General features: G+C 33.9%; 1 protein-coding gene across 1 annotated transcript; it reads left to right on the forward strand.

Moving 5' to 3' along the window:
* The first annotated feature begins 1,867 nt into the window (after positions 1-1,867).
* LOC21400873 (serine/threonine-protein kinase STY46) lies at positions 1,868-14,302 on the forward strand. Its single transcript, XM_010110355.2, has 16 exons — positions 1,868-2,351; positions 3,142-3,256; positions 3,612-3,718; positions 3,897-4,016; positions 4,998-5,070; positions 7,305-7,415; positions 8,179-8,229; positions 8,449-8,588; positions 8,666-8,773; positions 9,435-9,508; positions 10,144-10,319; positions 11,532-11,627; positions 12,396-12,476; positions 12,605-12,655; positions 13,705-13,842; positions 13,940-14,302. Exons 1-16 carry the CDS (start codon positions 2,170-2,172, stop codon positions 13,967-13,969), a joined length of 1,653 nt encoding a protein of 550 aa, XP_010108657.1. The 5' UTR covers positions 1,868-2,169; the 3' UTR covers positions 13,970-14,302.
* The last annotated feature ends 3,349 nt before the right edge of the window (positions 14,303-17,651 follow it).

Here is a 17,651-nt window from a genome sequence, read left to right on the forward strand (position 1 = left end):
GGGGAGGGGAAAGCAATGAGATATGAGTGGCTGCTTCTTTTGGTGGTTTGCAAATATGTAACCATAACAATGGAGATAGGCCTTGCGTGATGGAGGGGGAGGTCGCGATGGCTTCGAAAGGGGAGTGGCCTTAAGGGTCGTCGGAGTACCTACCTTTGACGGTGACAATGATGGTAGAGAGACAGACGGTGATGGTGGTAAAGGCTGTGGGGTTGGCGCCTGGCAGCGGTGATAAAATTTGAATCAAACAAGGCTTGTAGATATTCCCTTTATCAGAACAGAGCTTTTAAAACAATGGATAAATAGTAATGGAATAATTTCTGGTAATAGAACAACAAATTAAGAGGAAGAAGAAGAAGAAAAAAGAAGAATTGTTTATATTAGACCAACCTAGCACCCAACAAATGATAAAGAAATTTCCAATTCTAAACCAGATGTGAAATCCAAGCTCGAAATAATCAACTCAGATAAATGACATATTTAGACACCCATGATTTTTTTTTTTAGTATAACACCCAATTTCAGATTAGCCATAAATATTCCAACCTCTATTTTTAATTTATCATTCACAGTAGGACTGTACAAAAAAATCGTAAAACCGAAACCGACCGAAGAACTGACCGCTCAAAACTGAAAACGACGGTGCCACATGGAACCGAACACAATCGGTTCGGTGAACCGACTGACTTTATCAAAAGTTAGTTCGGTTTCAGTTTTACGTGTAGAGAGTCGGTTAAAAACCGAACCGACTGAGATGGGATTTTTTTTTATGTTTTCATTTTTTTTAAGTTTATGTTGTCGTTTTGCACTTTATATTGTCGTTTTTTTTAAACTTGTGTTTGTGCAATTACAATTTTGATGTTGTGCTTTGTATTCATTTATTATGATTACGTGTTTGCAACTTTGCATTGAAGGAAAGTTTTACATTTTTTCGTACTTGCGGGCCAAAAATGCAACTAAAGATGCCGGTAACCTGATGGTTAACTGAAGTCATCTTCTTGATTACCAAAACCGAACCGAAACTGAAGTTCGGTTAACCGAACCGAAAATTGTTATGTGAGGTTCGATTTCGGTTCCAACTTTCAGAAAACCGACATGGTCGGTTCGGCCACCGAACCGACCAAAACTGATGGTTTTTAACCGACGAACACCCTTAATTCACAGTACAACACTTTCATTAAATTCAGACACCCAATGATTTTTGTTTACTTCTTCTATACATCCTCCTCTCTCCTCTGTCTTCGTCTTCTTCATTCATCTTCTTCTTTTTGTTATTTTATTTTATTTTTCTCTTTTGGTATTAATTTTTAAGGGTATTTTTATCTTTTAATTAAAAAAAAAAGTCACATAATGATCATATGTGACTTTCTATGAAAAATTTAATGAATTTAAACGGAAAGTTTTCAATTACGAAAGACCGTTTTGTCGAAATTAAAAACTAAACTCTCACATATTAAAAAATTTAACAATGCTGCCAATAACTTAGACTCCGTTTATTTCGCTGATTTGAGTTTAGAATTTGAGTTTTTCTACGGTAAAAAGTTCTCACAAATAATCACATCTAATTTTTTTGCTACAGTAAAAAGCTCTCACATAAAATCACATCTCAACTCAAATTCTAAACTCGAATTAACGAAGTGAACGGAGCCTAATTTTGACAAGAAATGAAAATAAATAAAAGTTTGTCTAGGTCTAGAGCCTGGACCACGTCCCTTCTTGTTTTCTTTCTACACCAATCTGAATTCTGACATTCTTCACTTATTTTTTTATTATTTTAAAAAATAATTATGTCCTTCTCTCTCTCTCTCTCTATTTCTAGAGTCCAAAGCGAAGCAGTTATGCTCTCTCTCTCTCTCTCTCCCCGTTACAGTGGTGAGAAGACGAAATCTCTCTCTCTCTCTCTCTCTCTCTCTCTCTCTCTCTCTTTCTCCCCCCTCTTCTTCTCCGTTACAGTAGTGAGAAGACGAAATTACCCTCCGTTTTGTTGTCAAATACCGAACGGCTCCTAGTTCGCCTCTGATTCTACCAAGTTACCAACAGTCAAAGATCCTCTCCCCTCTCTGATCAACGATTTTCTTTCCCTCTGCTCGCCAAAATTTTCCCTCTCTTTCTCGCATTTTCCCTTCTATTTTCATGGAAAACTCGGGAACAAGCTGACTGGAAAAGGAAATGGATTTGACCGAAGGCGTCGGAGAGAGCTCCTCGCCGCCGAGAAGCTTCGGGAGCTTCAACAACTACGATGTGAGGAACGATGTTTTCAATCGCTTGGTCGAGACCGGCCACGAGGACGCGGTTAGCAATCCTGAGTTTCGCGAGCAGTTGGACGCTCACTTCAATCGCTTGCCGGCTAGGTAATAATTTCCAATTCGGTCGAATCTCTTTGATTTTCTTTTGCTTTTTCTCGAATTTTCTAGACGAACGCGTTTTTTTTGGATGTTCAAGCTTTTGGTTGTATGAATTTAATTTTTTTCCGATTCTTCAGCTTCAAACAAGAATCTTCAACTTTTTTTATTACAAAAAAATTAGTTTTTCGATTCTTAAGCTTCAAGCATTATGATGTTGCTATTTCGATTGTGTTGACGTATCATCTTAGTCATGTTTTTTAGGTGATGAAGTTTCTATTTATTGATTTCTTTATCCTATAAAAAGTATGATTTCTGTTTATTTGTATTTTTCTCAAAGAGGAATGAGGATTGAATTGTTACTCAACTTTCTAACTAGAAGAGATTTAACATAAGAAGGTGCACTGATTTTAGATTTAGAGGAAGAAATTCAATGCCAAAGAAACTTTTTCTTATTTCTTTCTTTCTGTTTAAGAAAATAAAGAATAATCTTCTGGAGCCATTGCTGTGATTGTTGTGCTCTCAACTTATATATGTATATATTTGTATGTATTAATTCAGCAAAAGATAAACAAAAAACTTTTCTATGTGCTATGGAATGTTGATCTTCTATCCTTTAATCTCTGCGAGCACATGTGTTTCTGTTATTCTTCTTTTTTTTTTTTTTTTTTTTCAATTGGAATTTTCCCATATGGTATTAAGCATTAGTGAGCTGCTGATTGGGAAAAACATTCTATCTTAAAAGGAAACAAACTTAGTTGGCTTGAACCTTTTCCTTTTTCCTCCCTTTTTGTATCAGTTATGGACTTGATGTTAACATAGATAGAGTGGAAGATGTTTTGTTACATCGAAAGCTTCTTGCATTAGCAAGAGACCCAGAGAAGAGGCCTGTTTACCATATTCGTTTCTTGGAGGTATACCTTGTATTTTATTCAATATTTGCTTATAAGGAGTCATTGTTGATGATATCTGCTTTAAATTTTACTGTAATCCCTATTCTTTGACTCCTTAGTTGTAGAAAAAACATGCGTCCAATTGATTTGAGATTTCCTTTCAATTTATTGTACAAATAATGATCATATAAACCGATTGAACGAGTGTGTTTTACTGAAGTAGATGGCTTGGTTCAAAGTTTTTTACCATATACCAAATAAAATTAGCGCATATTTTCTTGGTTTTATCTGTAAATGACAAACATGCTTGCTCATTTTATTCAGTTTCTTGTTTCTTGTTTCTTGTTTTTTCCTTCTTTGGCATACTGCCGTATAGAATATTTCTAGAACGGATGGCAATGACGATCAGGACTTTACAAGTATTCTTGCAACTCCAAGGCCATCATCTGATGGAGCTAATGACGAAGTTCTATCACATAAAAGGTGTTGCACATATCCTGGCCTTCTATGCGTGCTTATTTTTCTTGTCATTTTGTTACTCACTGCACTTTCAAAATATAAAAAAGATGAGTGTAAGGATTTACTGATTGTTGTCTGAACTATTGCTTTTCTAGCTGGTCAATTATTTCTTTTGATTTTTTTTTTCCTTTTCAATAACTAGAACCAGGAACCGTGCAAGTGACTTTGAACCTTGCTCTAAGCTTGAGGACCTAAATTTAGATGTCAGAAAGACTTCCAAGGACACAACAGAACAATGTGCAATGAAGAAGTTTTCCAGAAGGTATGAATAAAGAGTAGGAATGAATTCTCTTTAACTCTCACATGTAATATTCAAGAATAAAGAGTAGGAATGAATTTTGAGGAAAAAAAAAAAGGAATTTCCAGAATTCCTTTTAAGTGTTAACTAATCTATTGCGGAATTAAGTTACAAAGGGAATCAAATTACTATTATGCATTTTACTTTGCTAAAGAATAAGAAGGAATGAGACTAAATAATTAAATTAAAGTAAGGGTACACTTGGTTCGAATCCCGGGGTCCAAGGTTCGAATCCCGGGGTCCAAGGTCCGAATCCCAGAAACGGCTTCTCCTTCGGGGGGTAAGCCCGCGTACATATGGGATTGAGCTTTCCCCCGAGCCTGTCATAGTACGGGAGCCTCTTTGGCACTGGGGTCCGCCTTTTTTTAAGGGTACACTTGCTAAATAGGTTGGTTAGTTTCCATTTTTTAGGGGAAAGAATGTAATTCCGTAGATAGGACGTAGGAGATAAGACCCTTTTATCAAGAAACTTAATTTTTTCACCTCATTTGATTCCCAAACACAAATGTAAACACAAATTTAAAATCAGAAATTTCGTCCCTTTCTTGAAAAGGAATTTTTTATTAGTAAATGCCTCCTTAATGGTTGAAGGAAAAGTTCCCTACTTTGAGAATGATTTATCATCAAGGTCGTACTATGTGGTAGTTCAATAACGACCAATATACCGAGTATGCTGCCTTATTCTGGACTTTCTGTATTTCAGGAATTTTTTTATTAGTATATGCCCTCTTAATGGTTGAAGAAAAATCGCCTACTTTGTGAACGAAAACAATGTTCATCATTTTTCATAGTTCCCTTTTTTTTTTTTTGACGTGTTCTTGCATTAACTTTATTTATTCACTGTGCGGGAAAAGTATTATTTTTGATGTGTTGCTGTATTGTCGAATATTTCTACTATAATAATCAAAGGAGAAGATAAATTGACTATCAGAATGTATGTTGCAGGCAAGAAAGTAGTCATGTTGCAGTTCATGAAGTAATATTCTCTACCATTGACAAGCCTAAGCTTCTTAGCCAGGTATGCTTTAGAAGAGTAGTATGTTCAGCATTTTGAGTTTACTTGCATAATAGTGCTGGATGTAGGCTCTAGGGAGAATTCATGAGAAGAGAGAAAAGTTAAAGACTTATTTGAAAATACACATCCTTAGCCAGGGTATGAGAAACTAGACAAAATCAAGCCTATACATAGATTTGCAAGCCCAATTCTGCTTGGATATTAACTCTAGTTTTGGTAAGAAATGTCAAAGAAGCCCAATTAAAATCTCAGAGAAAAAAGGCAAAAAAAAAGTCAAACTGTAATTACATTCTATCTCAAAGATTATAATCCTAATACAGTGAAAATGTTTTTTAGAAAAATAATACATACTATAATTTTTTATATTTTTGCCTAACATCAGGTGGCGTTAGCTTCTTAATATCCATGTCATAATTTTTCGTAATTCTCAATTGCTGTTGAAAGTTCCCTAAACTGAACTCTTTCAACTAACTAGTAACTCGTTTTTCACTGGAACTCGCTCGTGTTATTATATATTTGGTTTGTTTCAGGTATTCAGGACTTATTTACCTGTCGTTGCATGCATTGAACTTGATGTAGACTTCCAAGAAAAACAGCAAAAGAGTTTTATTTCTCTTGTTGTTTGTTTTTTGGTGGATTACTTATCCTTTCATGTGTAATTAATTTTTCATCAATAAAGATAAGTTTTCTTATAAAAAAGAAAAAAAAAAAAGTAAAATAGTAAAAGAAAGTCTAAACCAGAGTTTGGAATTCAACCAACACTATTTCCCACCAAAGCTGAAAGTTTGTCGTACTTGAATTTCAATGAGTAAAGGTTTGGCGAGATTTAGGATGAAAGGAGCCTATAGGGTTAACCAGAGTACGTGGTTATTTTTTCATTGGATTGGGAGACTTCATCTCCTACTGAAGTCATGGTATTCTGGAGGTGGATTTTGTGGAAATCACTTAAGTAGTGTTTCCATTAGAGTTTCTTTATTTATAATTGAAACAATGCATGAAGTTTCAGCCGAAGACATGCAGGAATCTGTGCTGTGATAAGCTGTTCAATAATTCACAAATAATTATTTTCAGCATTTTAAGTGAAAGGTCGGTATTGGGGATGGGGTCAGGGTTTTTGGAAGACACTTGGTTTGGTGAGGTGCCTCTTATAGGAAAATTTCCAGCCTTATATCGATTATTTTTTCTTAATAACAAACTAACCTTTTATTTTCTTTCAAATTCTTGTTATGTTTCGTAGGAATTTAGTCGAAAGGGAGGCAGTGGAGGTTAACTCTGAGTTAGTTTCTTTATTGGAGGGGATTCGTATTGGGGGATGGGTTCCAGATAAAAGGGTGTGGGAGTGATCATTGTGGTTATTTTTCTGTCAAGTCTTTTTTCACCTTTTTGATAGATGATGTTCGTGTCCCTTCTCTTGATTTTTTTTTTTTTTGACTTTATATGACAAGTTCTTCTTTTTCTCATTAATAATAGTTTCAGTTTCCTTAAAAAGGAAAATACTCATGATTTGATGGGGGGTTGGGGAAGCGTTTCTCTCAATCTCTGCAGGATGGTGTATTCTATGCAAAACAGCTGTGAATCTGTGGATCATTGTCCCTGCACTGCTCTTTTTCTTATAAACTACGGTGCTTGGTGTTGAGGGAGCTAGGGATGTCGTGCATTACCCCTAGAACTTGTAAAGAGTTATACTAGTCATCATTTTGGCATAGGGGTACTAGCAGTAGAAATTATTTGGGAAAGTTTGTTGTTTTGGAGACTTTTTGGGGGTTTTGGTTGGAGAAATTGAAGATTTTTGAAGGAGTTCAAGGAGGATTTGTGCTGTTATTTGGGATATTATTAAATTCTGGGTTGGCCATTTGGGTCCATGGTGAGGAGATTTTTGTAGGCCTGATGTTTACTGATCTAGTTCGGGGTTGACAAAATTTAATTTAGTTAGTGCTAACTTTTGGTGGATACCTCATCCTCTCTAACATTGTACACAATGTTTGATCATAAATAAGAGATTCTTGTTTCTTTTTTCCTTTTTTTTTCAATAAAAATCTTCTTTCATGAATGTGGGTTGTGATAAGATGGTTTCCTTTAAGACAAAATGATTTAAGACAATTGACTTAGACATGCCCTTTCTACCATTTAGTTGCTGTTCAAGTAAACACACACGAACACACACACATGTATATTTTATTGTAAATGCCAAAAGAATGATACAAGTGGATATCTAACAGGTTTTCATTTTCTTGTAGCTTTCTGCTTTGCTTTCTGATATAGGACTGAACATCCGTGAAGCACATGTCTTCTCAACAACTGATGGTTATTCCTTGGATGTATTTGTGGTGGACGGGTGGCCTGTTGAGGTAGTATGTCGTGTTTGTTTATCATTCGTTCAACCCTTATTTCTTGCTGAATACTTTATATTCAAGTTCCTTATGCGTTAGTTTTCATTCAAAATAGTAAACTATCAACTCCTGTTATTTTACAGATAAAATTCTAGTCTCTGTATGTTACATCTACTAATTTTGCTTCTACTGCTCTTACACTGATTTTGTTTTTGCCCACTTTTATGATTATTTATTGGTGATGAAAAGGATACTTATTTTTCTTGAGGAGCCATTACAATTTTTACTCTTCCATACTTATATTGCTGTATTATTATTACATTTTGTAACTTGAGAGATTGTAATTATCTTCATATATATGTGCATGAGCATGTGTATGTGTGTCTGCGTGCATGCATACACACGTAGATGTATGTTTTTGCATGTGCGTTTCAACAAACAGTTTCTAATCATTTGATAAGTATGGATGACTTAAATTCCAGTTAGTATGTTTGGACCATTTCTCGATTTGTGCGTCATCCTTGCACAGGGGCCATGCTTATCTAGTTAGTGAATCTGATGGCTGTCATATTAGTAGTTTTCAATTTGTGAAATTTGCAAACGCGACCCAACTGCAGTAATTTGGCGTGTTTATTTTTCTAGTGTTATGAAGTTGGCAAACTGCAGCTTATCCAAGGACAGCACCCTCATAATATATTAAGGAGCATTTTTATTACATTTCTTTTATGACAGGGATCTGTGCTGAGTCCAAATGTTGCTGACTTTGCAATGTTGTGGTCAGGATACAGATGGTTTATATGAAGCTATGGAAAAAGCAGTTGCTAGAAGTGAGGTAAACTTTGTGCTGATCCCTATTTGTTCATCTGTAACTCTGTTTCATTACTTCCAACACTTTCAAAACTACAGCTTTCAGTTGCACCATACGTAGTAAGGCCCTGTAACCTTTGTTCATTGCATATGTATTTATTTATACTGTAACCTTTATCTGAATAAGTTGATAGTCCGACAGAAAACGACATTTATGCAATATTGTTTAACATAAACAATATAGGGTTCGTGGTCTAGATCATCACATTCTCATTCTGCTGTGGAGAAATCTTTAGCAACACAAACGAAACTTGGAGACTGGGAAATAGATCGAAGATTATTGAAAATAGGAGAGAGAATTGCATCCGGATCTTGTGGAGACTTGTAAGTCGTGTTTCAATTCTTGTTATCTGTTATATCCTTAGTGTATTGCCCAACTTTTCACTGTTTTCTGTTCTAAGGTATCATGGCGTTTATCTTGGGGAAGATGTTGCAGTTAAGATTCTCAGATCTGAGCATTTAAATAATGCTCTAGAGGATGAGTTTGCCCAGGAAGTGGCAATTTTGAGGTGAATAACTTTTTTTTTTTTGGGGTTGTGTTACTGGAAATAATTTTCTCTCCAGTGTCATAAATTGAATCTACAAGATTTTCTGATAACAGTATGCCAAAATTTTCAACAAGATAGATTTAAGTCAACGTTTTGTTCAATCTTGGTGTTTAACTTCATCTCCATTTACCTTGGACCATGTTTGGCTATCGCATAGAATGAGTTATAGGTAATTTTTGAACTCGGGTTCTGTGGAAATAGCGAAATGTGGATCAAGTTTGATGAAAAAATTTAAAGAAGCAACATGTATAGTTGAGTCATTCATGAATCTTCCAGCCAGTCTTTGATGTTCCACCTTATCATGTCATACTTTTGAGCAGAGAATTTTTGGTACCCTATTAATAATCAGTTAAAAATAATATATATTTGAATGTGTTAAAGTTTCCTGATGCCAATTTTTCTCTCTTCTGTCTTTCCATTGTTGAGCAAAAAAGTTAGAAAATAATAATGAGAATCCATTATTGGCTTTTGATATTTTTCTGGAAGTACAATCCTGAGCAGTCAGATTTTCATAGTAACAAGTATTACCGTTCAAGTATTCTTGAACTCCTGTGGCTAATTGAAAACTGAATCTTAAGAATATTATGTTATGGCTCTTGAGTTTACTATTTTCTCGATGTAGGGAGGTTCGGCATAAAAATGTTGTTCGTTTTATCGGTGCTTGTACAAGGTTACCGCATTTGTGCATTGTAACAGGTACGTGATCTTCTATGTCGGGCTCATTCTTTTGCTATGTATTTGTTTCGTCCTTGGTCTCTTTCCCAATCTTACAGTAAAAATTTCTTTAGAGTCATCACGTGCATGCGAGAAGGTATGACGGAAAAGTTGCGTGTATTTATTATATATTTTGAAATAAAAAGGGAGAACTGAGGTTTTTATTTGAACTAGTTCTATTGAAAAAGTGCCCTGATGCCTGATGTTGGAAACTTCCACTCTTAGCTTACAGCGTTTTGGAAGATATTCCTTTTGTTTTGTATTTAAATATTTTCTTTCTTGAAAATTGCCTTGATATCAGATATACCGTACTCCGCAAGTTGATTCTGCATTTGATACTTGCACCAAGGGGAGTGAAACTATTAGTTTAGTTAATGATAACTGATTAGAGTATAAGACATCATTTTTCGAAATTTCAGTTTGTGATTCTCAGTCACCACTGGGAGATTCTAATATGGCTTTGCAGAGCAGCTCAGGCTAACATCTTTCCTACGTGCTGTTGAAACTCTATCTGCTTATTTTTCAACTCAAATGTATCTGCTTACTTTTTGCATGTTTTCTGCCCATCATTTGGTTTCAATAATTATCAAAACTTGCGGTTGCTGTCTTCCTTGCAGAGTATATGCCCTGTGGAAGTCTATATGACTATTTGCATACGAATCACAATGTCTTGAAGCTCACACAGCTGCTGAAGTTTGCAATTGATGTCTGCAGAGGAATGGAGTATCTGCATCAAAATGACATAATACATAGGGATCTGAAGACAGCAAATTTGCTTATGGATACTCAAAATGTGAGAATTTGTTACTTTGTTCAATTGTCGCTTGCCTTTTTTCCCCTTCTTTTTAAGGTGAAAAATCCATAACGAGATACAAGAATGAATGCATCCACACAGAGGTTATAAGGTCACCAAAAGAATAAGAAAGCACAGCAAAAACTAGATCTTCCTATAAAACCAAGTTTTTAGTATCGACATGGACAAAAGGTCGACAAATGGAGGATAAGACAAAAGAAAGAATAACTCTCCACGTTTCTTTTAAATTTGTTTTTTTACCTGAGAAGGAATGGCAGAGTGTTTGAGAGCTGGTGTTTCTATAACTGCTCTAGCTCATGGTTGTGGGATTTGCCTTAGATTATTGATTGGTAACCTGGGAGACAGAAGTGAGTCTGCTGCTTTCTGTTACCCTGGTAAAGTGAAGGAAAACCCGAGTTGATCATTTGATTAGGTTAGATTGTTTGGATTAACACCTGTTTTTGATGGTCATATCGATCTGTAAATCCTTATTTTTTGTTTGACAGAACATCTTACCAAAGAAGTTTGATTATGTGATTAAAAATTATTTTGTAATTCGGATTATTTTTAGTTCCTCAAGAATTTGTCATGTGCTTATGGACATCATGGACATGAACCGCAGTTTGTGTATGTTGTTTCCCTCTTTAATTCATTCGAAATTGGTAGGATACATAACCAAGTTGATACGAGCTGTAAAGTATCCAACAGTGGTATACTGCTTCCAAACAATATTGGTTGTGAAATAACTTTTCCATAATTTGAAATATGATCACGAGGACAGAAGGTATTACATATTTGCAGACAAAGTTAAGATGTCAAATTTCATATTGAACGGCTAGTGATGATCTTTAAGGTCTTTATCATTTGGAGGAGTATTTGCTGTTATCCCTAGCCTTTTATTTTTATATAAAAACACTGTTATTTTCACGTGGTTCTTTGTTTTTTAAGTTTTGGGTATTAGTGTTCTGATTATTGATCACGTGTGAACCCTACTGGAAGTCCACGTCTTGCTATTATTCTAGGTTTTAGGAGCAGTGGTTTTGAGATGTGTTTATGCTACACATAATGACGATCAATCCAACTTTCATATTTACTTTGTGGATTATAATTTGTGAAAGATGGTTCTACATGGATGAGTTTTAGATTTCTCAGCTTGTGGGTTAGAGAAGATTTTGAATCCTAAAATGTTGTTTCATTGATTCTTGACTTTAGGTTGTTAAGGTGGCTGATTTTGGCGTTGCTCGGTTCCAAAATCAAGGGGGAGTAATGACCGCTGAGACTGGAACGTATAGATGGATGGCACCAGAGGTCCGATATCTACTTATTTTTCATATTTCCCTCATCTATGAAAGTACCTGTGTTCCCATCTCCCTATTCCAGTGGCCCAATAATGATCTGGAAATCATTAGTTTAGTGTTGACAGACTTGTTCAGCCCAATGTAAGCAGGGGGTACACATACGAATTTTGGAGATGCAGATACCAATGTTATTCTCTTGCTTTCTGATCTTGTCAAATTCTAAAAACACCCAAAACAGCTATTTTAGTGTTTTCCAACTTTTCAGCACTTATGATATACAATTTCGAGGAGAGAAATAATAGACGAGGAGGGATTATTAGAGGAGGAACAGTGAAGAAGACAAGGAGGGTTTCAACTTCCCTAATGAGTGATGAGCATAATATTCACAAATTTTTGGGCTTATTGGATCTGGATTAACATACTGCTTCGAAATGATGATTAAATTAAGTATCTTAAAATTGAAGGATATTGAGTTCTCTTATTTTTCTTGGATGCAGCCTTCTAGCTTTTGCAAGTTGATGCACTCTAGTTTTACTGTTTCCTTTACCTTTTATTTTTAGTGCTTCAATAATGTAGCCCTTGTTGGGCGACGCTGATAACATTTATTTCCTTTCTTTTTCATTAGAACATTAAAGTGATCATAAATGTCTGTAATCCAAGATTTATCGGTCCATGTTTCTGTTATGTTTGGACCTAGTATTCGTGTATCATTTCCAAGATTTACTTTCTCTTCATTCGTGTGTCATTTCCATTTCTTATTGTTTTTATTCCCTTCAAGGTTATAAACCATCAACCATACGATCAAAAAGCAGATGTATTTAGTTTTGCTATTGTACTCTGGGAGCTAGTGACGGGCAAGGTTTGTCCTAAAACTGCAAGGGCTCTGGAATTATGTTTATCTAAACTCTCTGCTTTTTGGACTTTGGAGTTGCTTGGATATGGATTATTACTCATTATATTTTCTTGGTATAAAACCTTTTTTTGCAGGTTCCATATGAATCTATGACTCCTCTGCAAGCTGCACTTGGAGTGAGGCAGGTATAACGTGGTAGTTGGTTCACCTTTTTTTTTTAATTGATGATATACCAAATTTTGCACTTGAATTAAATAATGTTACTGGTTGCCACTTATTGCAATATGCCAAGGTAATTGCCTGATAATTTGATGATCGAACTTTCATTAGCTTGTTCAATTGATGAGACATGTTACTTGTGATTTGAGTGTTTTTGTGTAGACAGACATTTTCCGGTTTTCATACTTGTGCATACTCGTGAAAGGAATTTTAGGAATATGTTCCAGTTGCTGGTGATGACAATATTATTCATTGTTTTGAGATCCTAAAAAGCCCTCCTTTCGGGCTCGTGCAATTTGAATTTAATACTCGAGTGTTGCTGTCAAGTATTCATGTTCTTTCACTGAAAATGTATACTTATAGAAGCCATCACTTAACCAGAAGCACCTGTTTGATCATTGATGATGTCACAACGACAATGGTTTTTGGAAAGTGAATAGTGTTTTGTCCTTTAGTTTGAATTGCATAACTTTTAATTGCATGTAGAAATTCAAGCTCATAAAGCGTCGACTTATTGTGTTGCAAGCAATAAGAATGTGTATGGGGAAAGTTAGTTTCTTTGCAAGCAAGTTAAATGTTGAATGGATGTCAAGTGCCTTGGGCATTATTGGGAATATAACATTTCATCAGATATGTGGGCCTCACTTCACTAAGAATGTGTTTGGGAAAGGCAACACTATTTTGATTGCTATACTTCATTATGAGTTTAGTTTCTCTGACAATTTGAAAGATATATATGTGCAGTTGAATATCTTGTTTGAAAACTTTTTTATTATTCTAAAGTTCCCAAAAGAAAGTAAAAAGTCAGAATTCTTTTTATACAAAGTTCCATATCCTCTTTAGGGTATATGCAATCTATTTTCTTCTTTTATTTGTTACGTTTATCAATAAGTTTGGTGGTTATCTTTATTTAATATTGAACTTCGCAACTATCTTGATACTCTCGCAGAAAAATGAAAACAAGACTTTACATCCTTAATCCATCCCTTAATTCTTTTTTAATTTTTATGTTCAGGGATTGCGCCCGGATCTTCCTACTAATGCACATCCCAAATTATTAGAATTGATGCAGAAATGTTGGGATGGAACTCCTGGCAATCGGCCTTCGTTCTCCGACGTAAGAACTGAACTTGAAAATCTTCTAGAAGTTCAAGTAAGTTTCTCGCTTTCTAAATCTTCAGTTCTTGTTCTTATATTTTTAACCGTCGGCATCCCCTTTTGGGTCTGAACTTTTTTGCAATCCATCACAGGAAAACTCTGAAGCAGTAAACTGCACTTGAAACATGTACACAAAACATTCCCATCGGCTCATTTTTAAGCATTCAGATGAGGATTTGTTTTCTCATTTTTTTTTCTTCACACGGTTATAGAGGCATGTAAAACTGAGGGAAGTGCACTAAAAATTGCATAGTTCTGACACAGAAATTAGGTGAGAGTGATAAATTGTTTTACTAGTGGCTCAAAACTGCATTGAAAGCAGTATCTTTTGGAGTGCGTTGTAAATGATTGTGGTGCTTTCAAGAATGAGATGTATAATATGTATTGACTATACTAATACATTTTGAAGTGGGCGTATGCTTTTCATGTTTGCAATTTTAATAGCGTTGGACTACCAAAGGAAATAACAACCATCTCTAAACATCATAATTTTTAATATTTGATTTGATTGAACAAGGTTTAAGAGCTCATTAGACATTTGTTTTATTGTCTTTATAATGAATAGACATTTACTTTGTGATATCAACAATAGCGATGTGGGATCAAATGGACAAACTTTTTAGCGTGCAGTTAAAAAGGCCAAGGGTGGCTTGGCTCTCATATTTGTGCATAGTAAGGGTTTAAGAGTGACAATTTGTGTTAGTAGGTCGTGTTCGTGTTAATTTGTTTATTAATCTTGTTAGAAAATATCAATTTAAACATGACATGTTTATTAAACGTGTCAAAAATGTCAATCTAAATACGACTCATTTATTAATCGTGTTAATCGTGTTAACTCCTATAACATGTTTAAATTAATATATTAAATAAATAACTAATATAATAATGACTTATTTAACACGGTCAACTTAAGTTTAACATGTTTATTAGTCAATTCATCTTTACCTTTAAGAAAAATAAATGAATTTTACCTACAAATATTAAAATTCATCGTATTTGTATTTAGTATGTCATATAAATTTTCATGTTATATCACATATCATTAGATTGTAGATAACACAGTTAATTGTGTCAATTCGTGTCACTTCGTGTTAGGAGGTCAATTATAATCAAACTAATTTATTAATCATGTCAATCTGATCATGACTCAAATCTATTTATAGTAAATTCAAATCCGTTAACTTCGTCTAAGTTTTGAGTCGTGTCGTCGTGTCGTTACCTGAATTGTCAACTCTAGGTAGTGAATGATTGCAAGTGGATGATCTTTTCAACCCTGAAGCGTTCCTACTAGCTCCCGTTTTCACTTTTAGCTATTTATATATTTATTGTTTACTGGGTCTGGAACTTTCTAGCCTCTTAAGCTCTCCAAGCCTGTAGAAGCCCAGAAATACGTTTCTCATTTGATGGATTTGCTTAATTTTTGGCAAGGATTTCTTTTTCTCTTTGTTTGCATGGAATTGGAACTTGGAAGGTTGTTATGGAGTTGGGGTTTTAATCAAGTGGAGTGTGTTGCTTTGTTTTGTTAGGTGTTCTATTTCTTTTTAGTTATTTTAGAGGATTCCTTATCCTCTGTTCCTTTATAATTGATGTGTCATCAATGTATAGATGTTTCTCTTACAAGAAAAAGTAGAAGAACGTACATATCTTAGACGGAAGCTTCATGTTATCTCAGTGTATTTAGGGCATTTTGTTTCGCGTTAAGAAGAAAAGATGATATGCTTTAAAGTTATTTAGAGGCCTTGGGGACTAATTTCGCATCACTCTTGACCAAAATGTTTTGCATTTTCTTAGCGTACAGAAAAAAAAATCAATAAATGTCTTTTGAACTATGTAACTTTAACATAATTGAACACGTATCTCGAATTTTGAAAAGGATTCATTTCACTCGTGTACTATATGTAAAGGTTCAAACCACAACTAAAATAATTTCATAAAAGACCTACATAAACTACTAATTTTGTGTCAATCCCTGTTGGTACATTTGTCTTGAAAAAGGTTGCATTAGGATTTGATACGAGTAACTTTGCCTTTTCTATTCAACTTATATAATTAAGATAACTAAATATTATCAAGAAACAAAAAGCTTAAAAGAAAAGTGTAAAAAGAAATACTATCAGAAATAAGGACATTCTCAATCCAAATGTTCCTAATTACTATAAACCAGCACGGTAAATAATATTATGACATTGTACTATTTGTCAATCATATTGTTTATTATCACCATCATAGTGTGGTAGCTGACATAGTCTAGTAATAATTCTACATATCACTCCATCATAAGGTGACAAGTTTAAATACCTCACTTGTAAATTCGATAAAAATAATAATAATAACAATCATCATAGGTGGTGACAATTAGTTTTGAAAAGAAAACTTAGTGTGCATAATTTGAAGGACCTCTATAATTTTATTGAGAAGAAAAAAGAAACATGACTAGTTAAAAACGATGATGTACTATTTGTCAATCATATTGTTTATTATCACCATCATAGTGTGGTAGCTGACATAGTCTAGTAATAATTCTACATATCACTCCATCATAAGGTGACAAGTTTAAATACCTCACTTGTAAATTCGATAAAAATAATAATAATAACAATCATCATAGGTGGTGACAATTAGTTTTGAAAAGAAAACTTAGTGTGCATAATTTGAAGGACCTCTATAATTTTATTGAGAAGAAAAAAGAAACATGACTAGTTAAAAACGATGATGTTTTGATTTAAGAAAATGACAACGTTTAAAGGTTAAGGGTGAAAAAAGAGACCACACTACATAAAGCGTAGGTTGAACTACAGAAATTATTAGCTAAAGAGCCATAATGAACTCCGAAATGAATGGTGTGAGTGAAAAAAAATCATCGATAGAGCTATATAAGAACGGACCAAATCAGACGGTGGCAAAAAATTCTTAGAAATCAACTGTTAGAGAGAGGCTACAAGGGAGATTTCCACGGATCAGAGCCTATAAATAGAGTGGATTTTTTCTGTTTTTAGATACCGAGACTCTATCAAATTGATTCCAGAATTAAGAGAGACTAAGGAACCATTCTCGCATTTCATTGGCTTAGTTTGGTATTGTTTTTTCCTCTCAAAATCGGCTTCTGCTTGTAGTAGAAGCTGATTTTAGTATTTGATAAATATCATCAAAAGTGCTTTTTGAAATTTTTTTTTAAGAATCTATAGCTAAAATCAAAAGTAACTTAAAGACAACTTTAGCTTTTAGATTGTGCGAGAATCAGCATAGTATAATTAATGAAACTTTCATAATACCTATAATATCCCTAATGAAATTTAAAATTTACAATCTTTCTAATTTAAAATTCAAAGTCGTAATATAATATAATATAATATAATAGTAATATTATAACAAATAATATCATAATTATATTCATTGGCTTAGTTTGGTATTGTTTTTTCCTCTCAAAATCGGCTTCTGCTTGTAGCAGAAGCTGATTTTAGTATTTGATAAATATCCTCAAAAGTGCTTTTTGAAAATTTTTTTAAGAATCTATAGCTAAAATCAAAAGCAACTTAAAGACAACTTTAGCTTTTAGATTGTGCGAGAATCAACATAGTATAATTAATGAAACTTTCATAATACCTATAATATCCCTAATGAAATTTAAAATTTACAATCTTTCTAATTTAAAATTCAAAGTCGTAATATAATATAATATAATATAATAGTAATATTATAACAAATAATATCATAATTATATTAATAACTCTAATATTATTATTTTATCATATAATATGATATTATAATAATATTATAATTATTTTAATAATATGATATTATAAT

This window comes from Morus notabilis, unplaced genomic scaffold (assembly GCF_000414095.1).
Source record: "Morus notabilis unplaced genomic scaffold, ASM41409v2 Scaffold511, whole genome shotgun sequence".
NCBI classification, from domain to species: domain Eukaryota; kingdom Viridiplantae; phylum Streptophyta; class Magnoliopsida; order Rosales; family Moraceae; genus Morus; species Morus notabilis.

What these genes read in the sequence shown, in the direction of transcription:
- LOC21400873 (XM_010110355.2), top strand. Translation starts at nt 2,170, where the DNA reads ATGGATTTGACCGAAGGCGTCGGAGAGAGCTCCTCGCCGCCGAGAAGC. An exon ending in GCATTTGTGCATTGTAACAG is followed by an intron (nt 9,509 to 10,143) that starts GTACGTGATCTT and finishes TCTTCCTTGCAG; the next exon opens with AGTATATGCCCTGTGGAAGT. An exon ending in ATAGATGGATGGCACCAGAG is followed by an intron (nt 11,628 to 12,395) that starts GTCCGATATCTA and finishes ATTCCCTTCAAG; the next exon opens with GTTATAAACCATCAACCATA.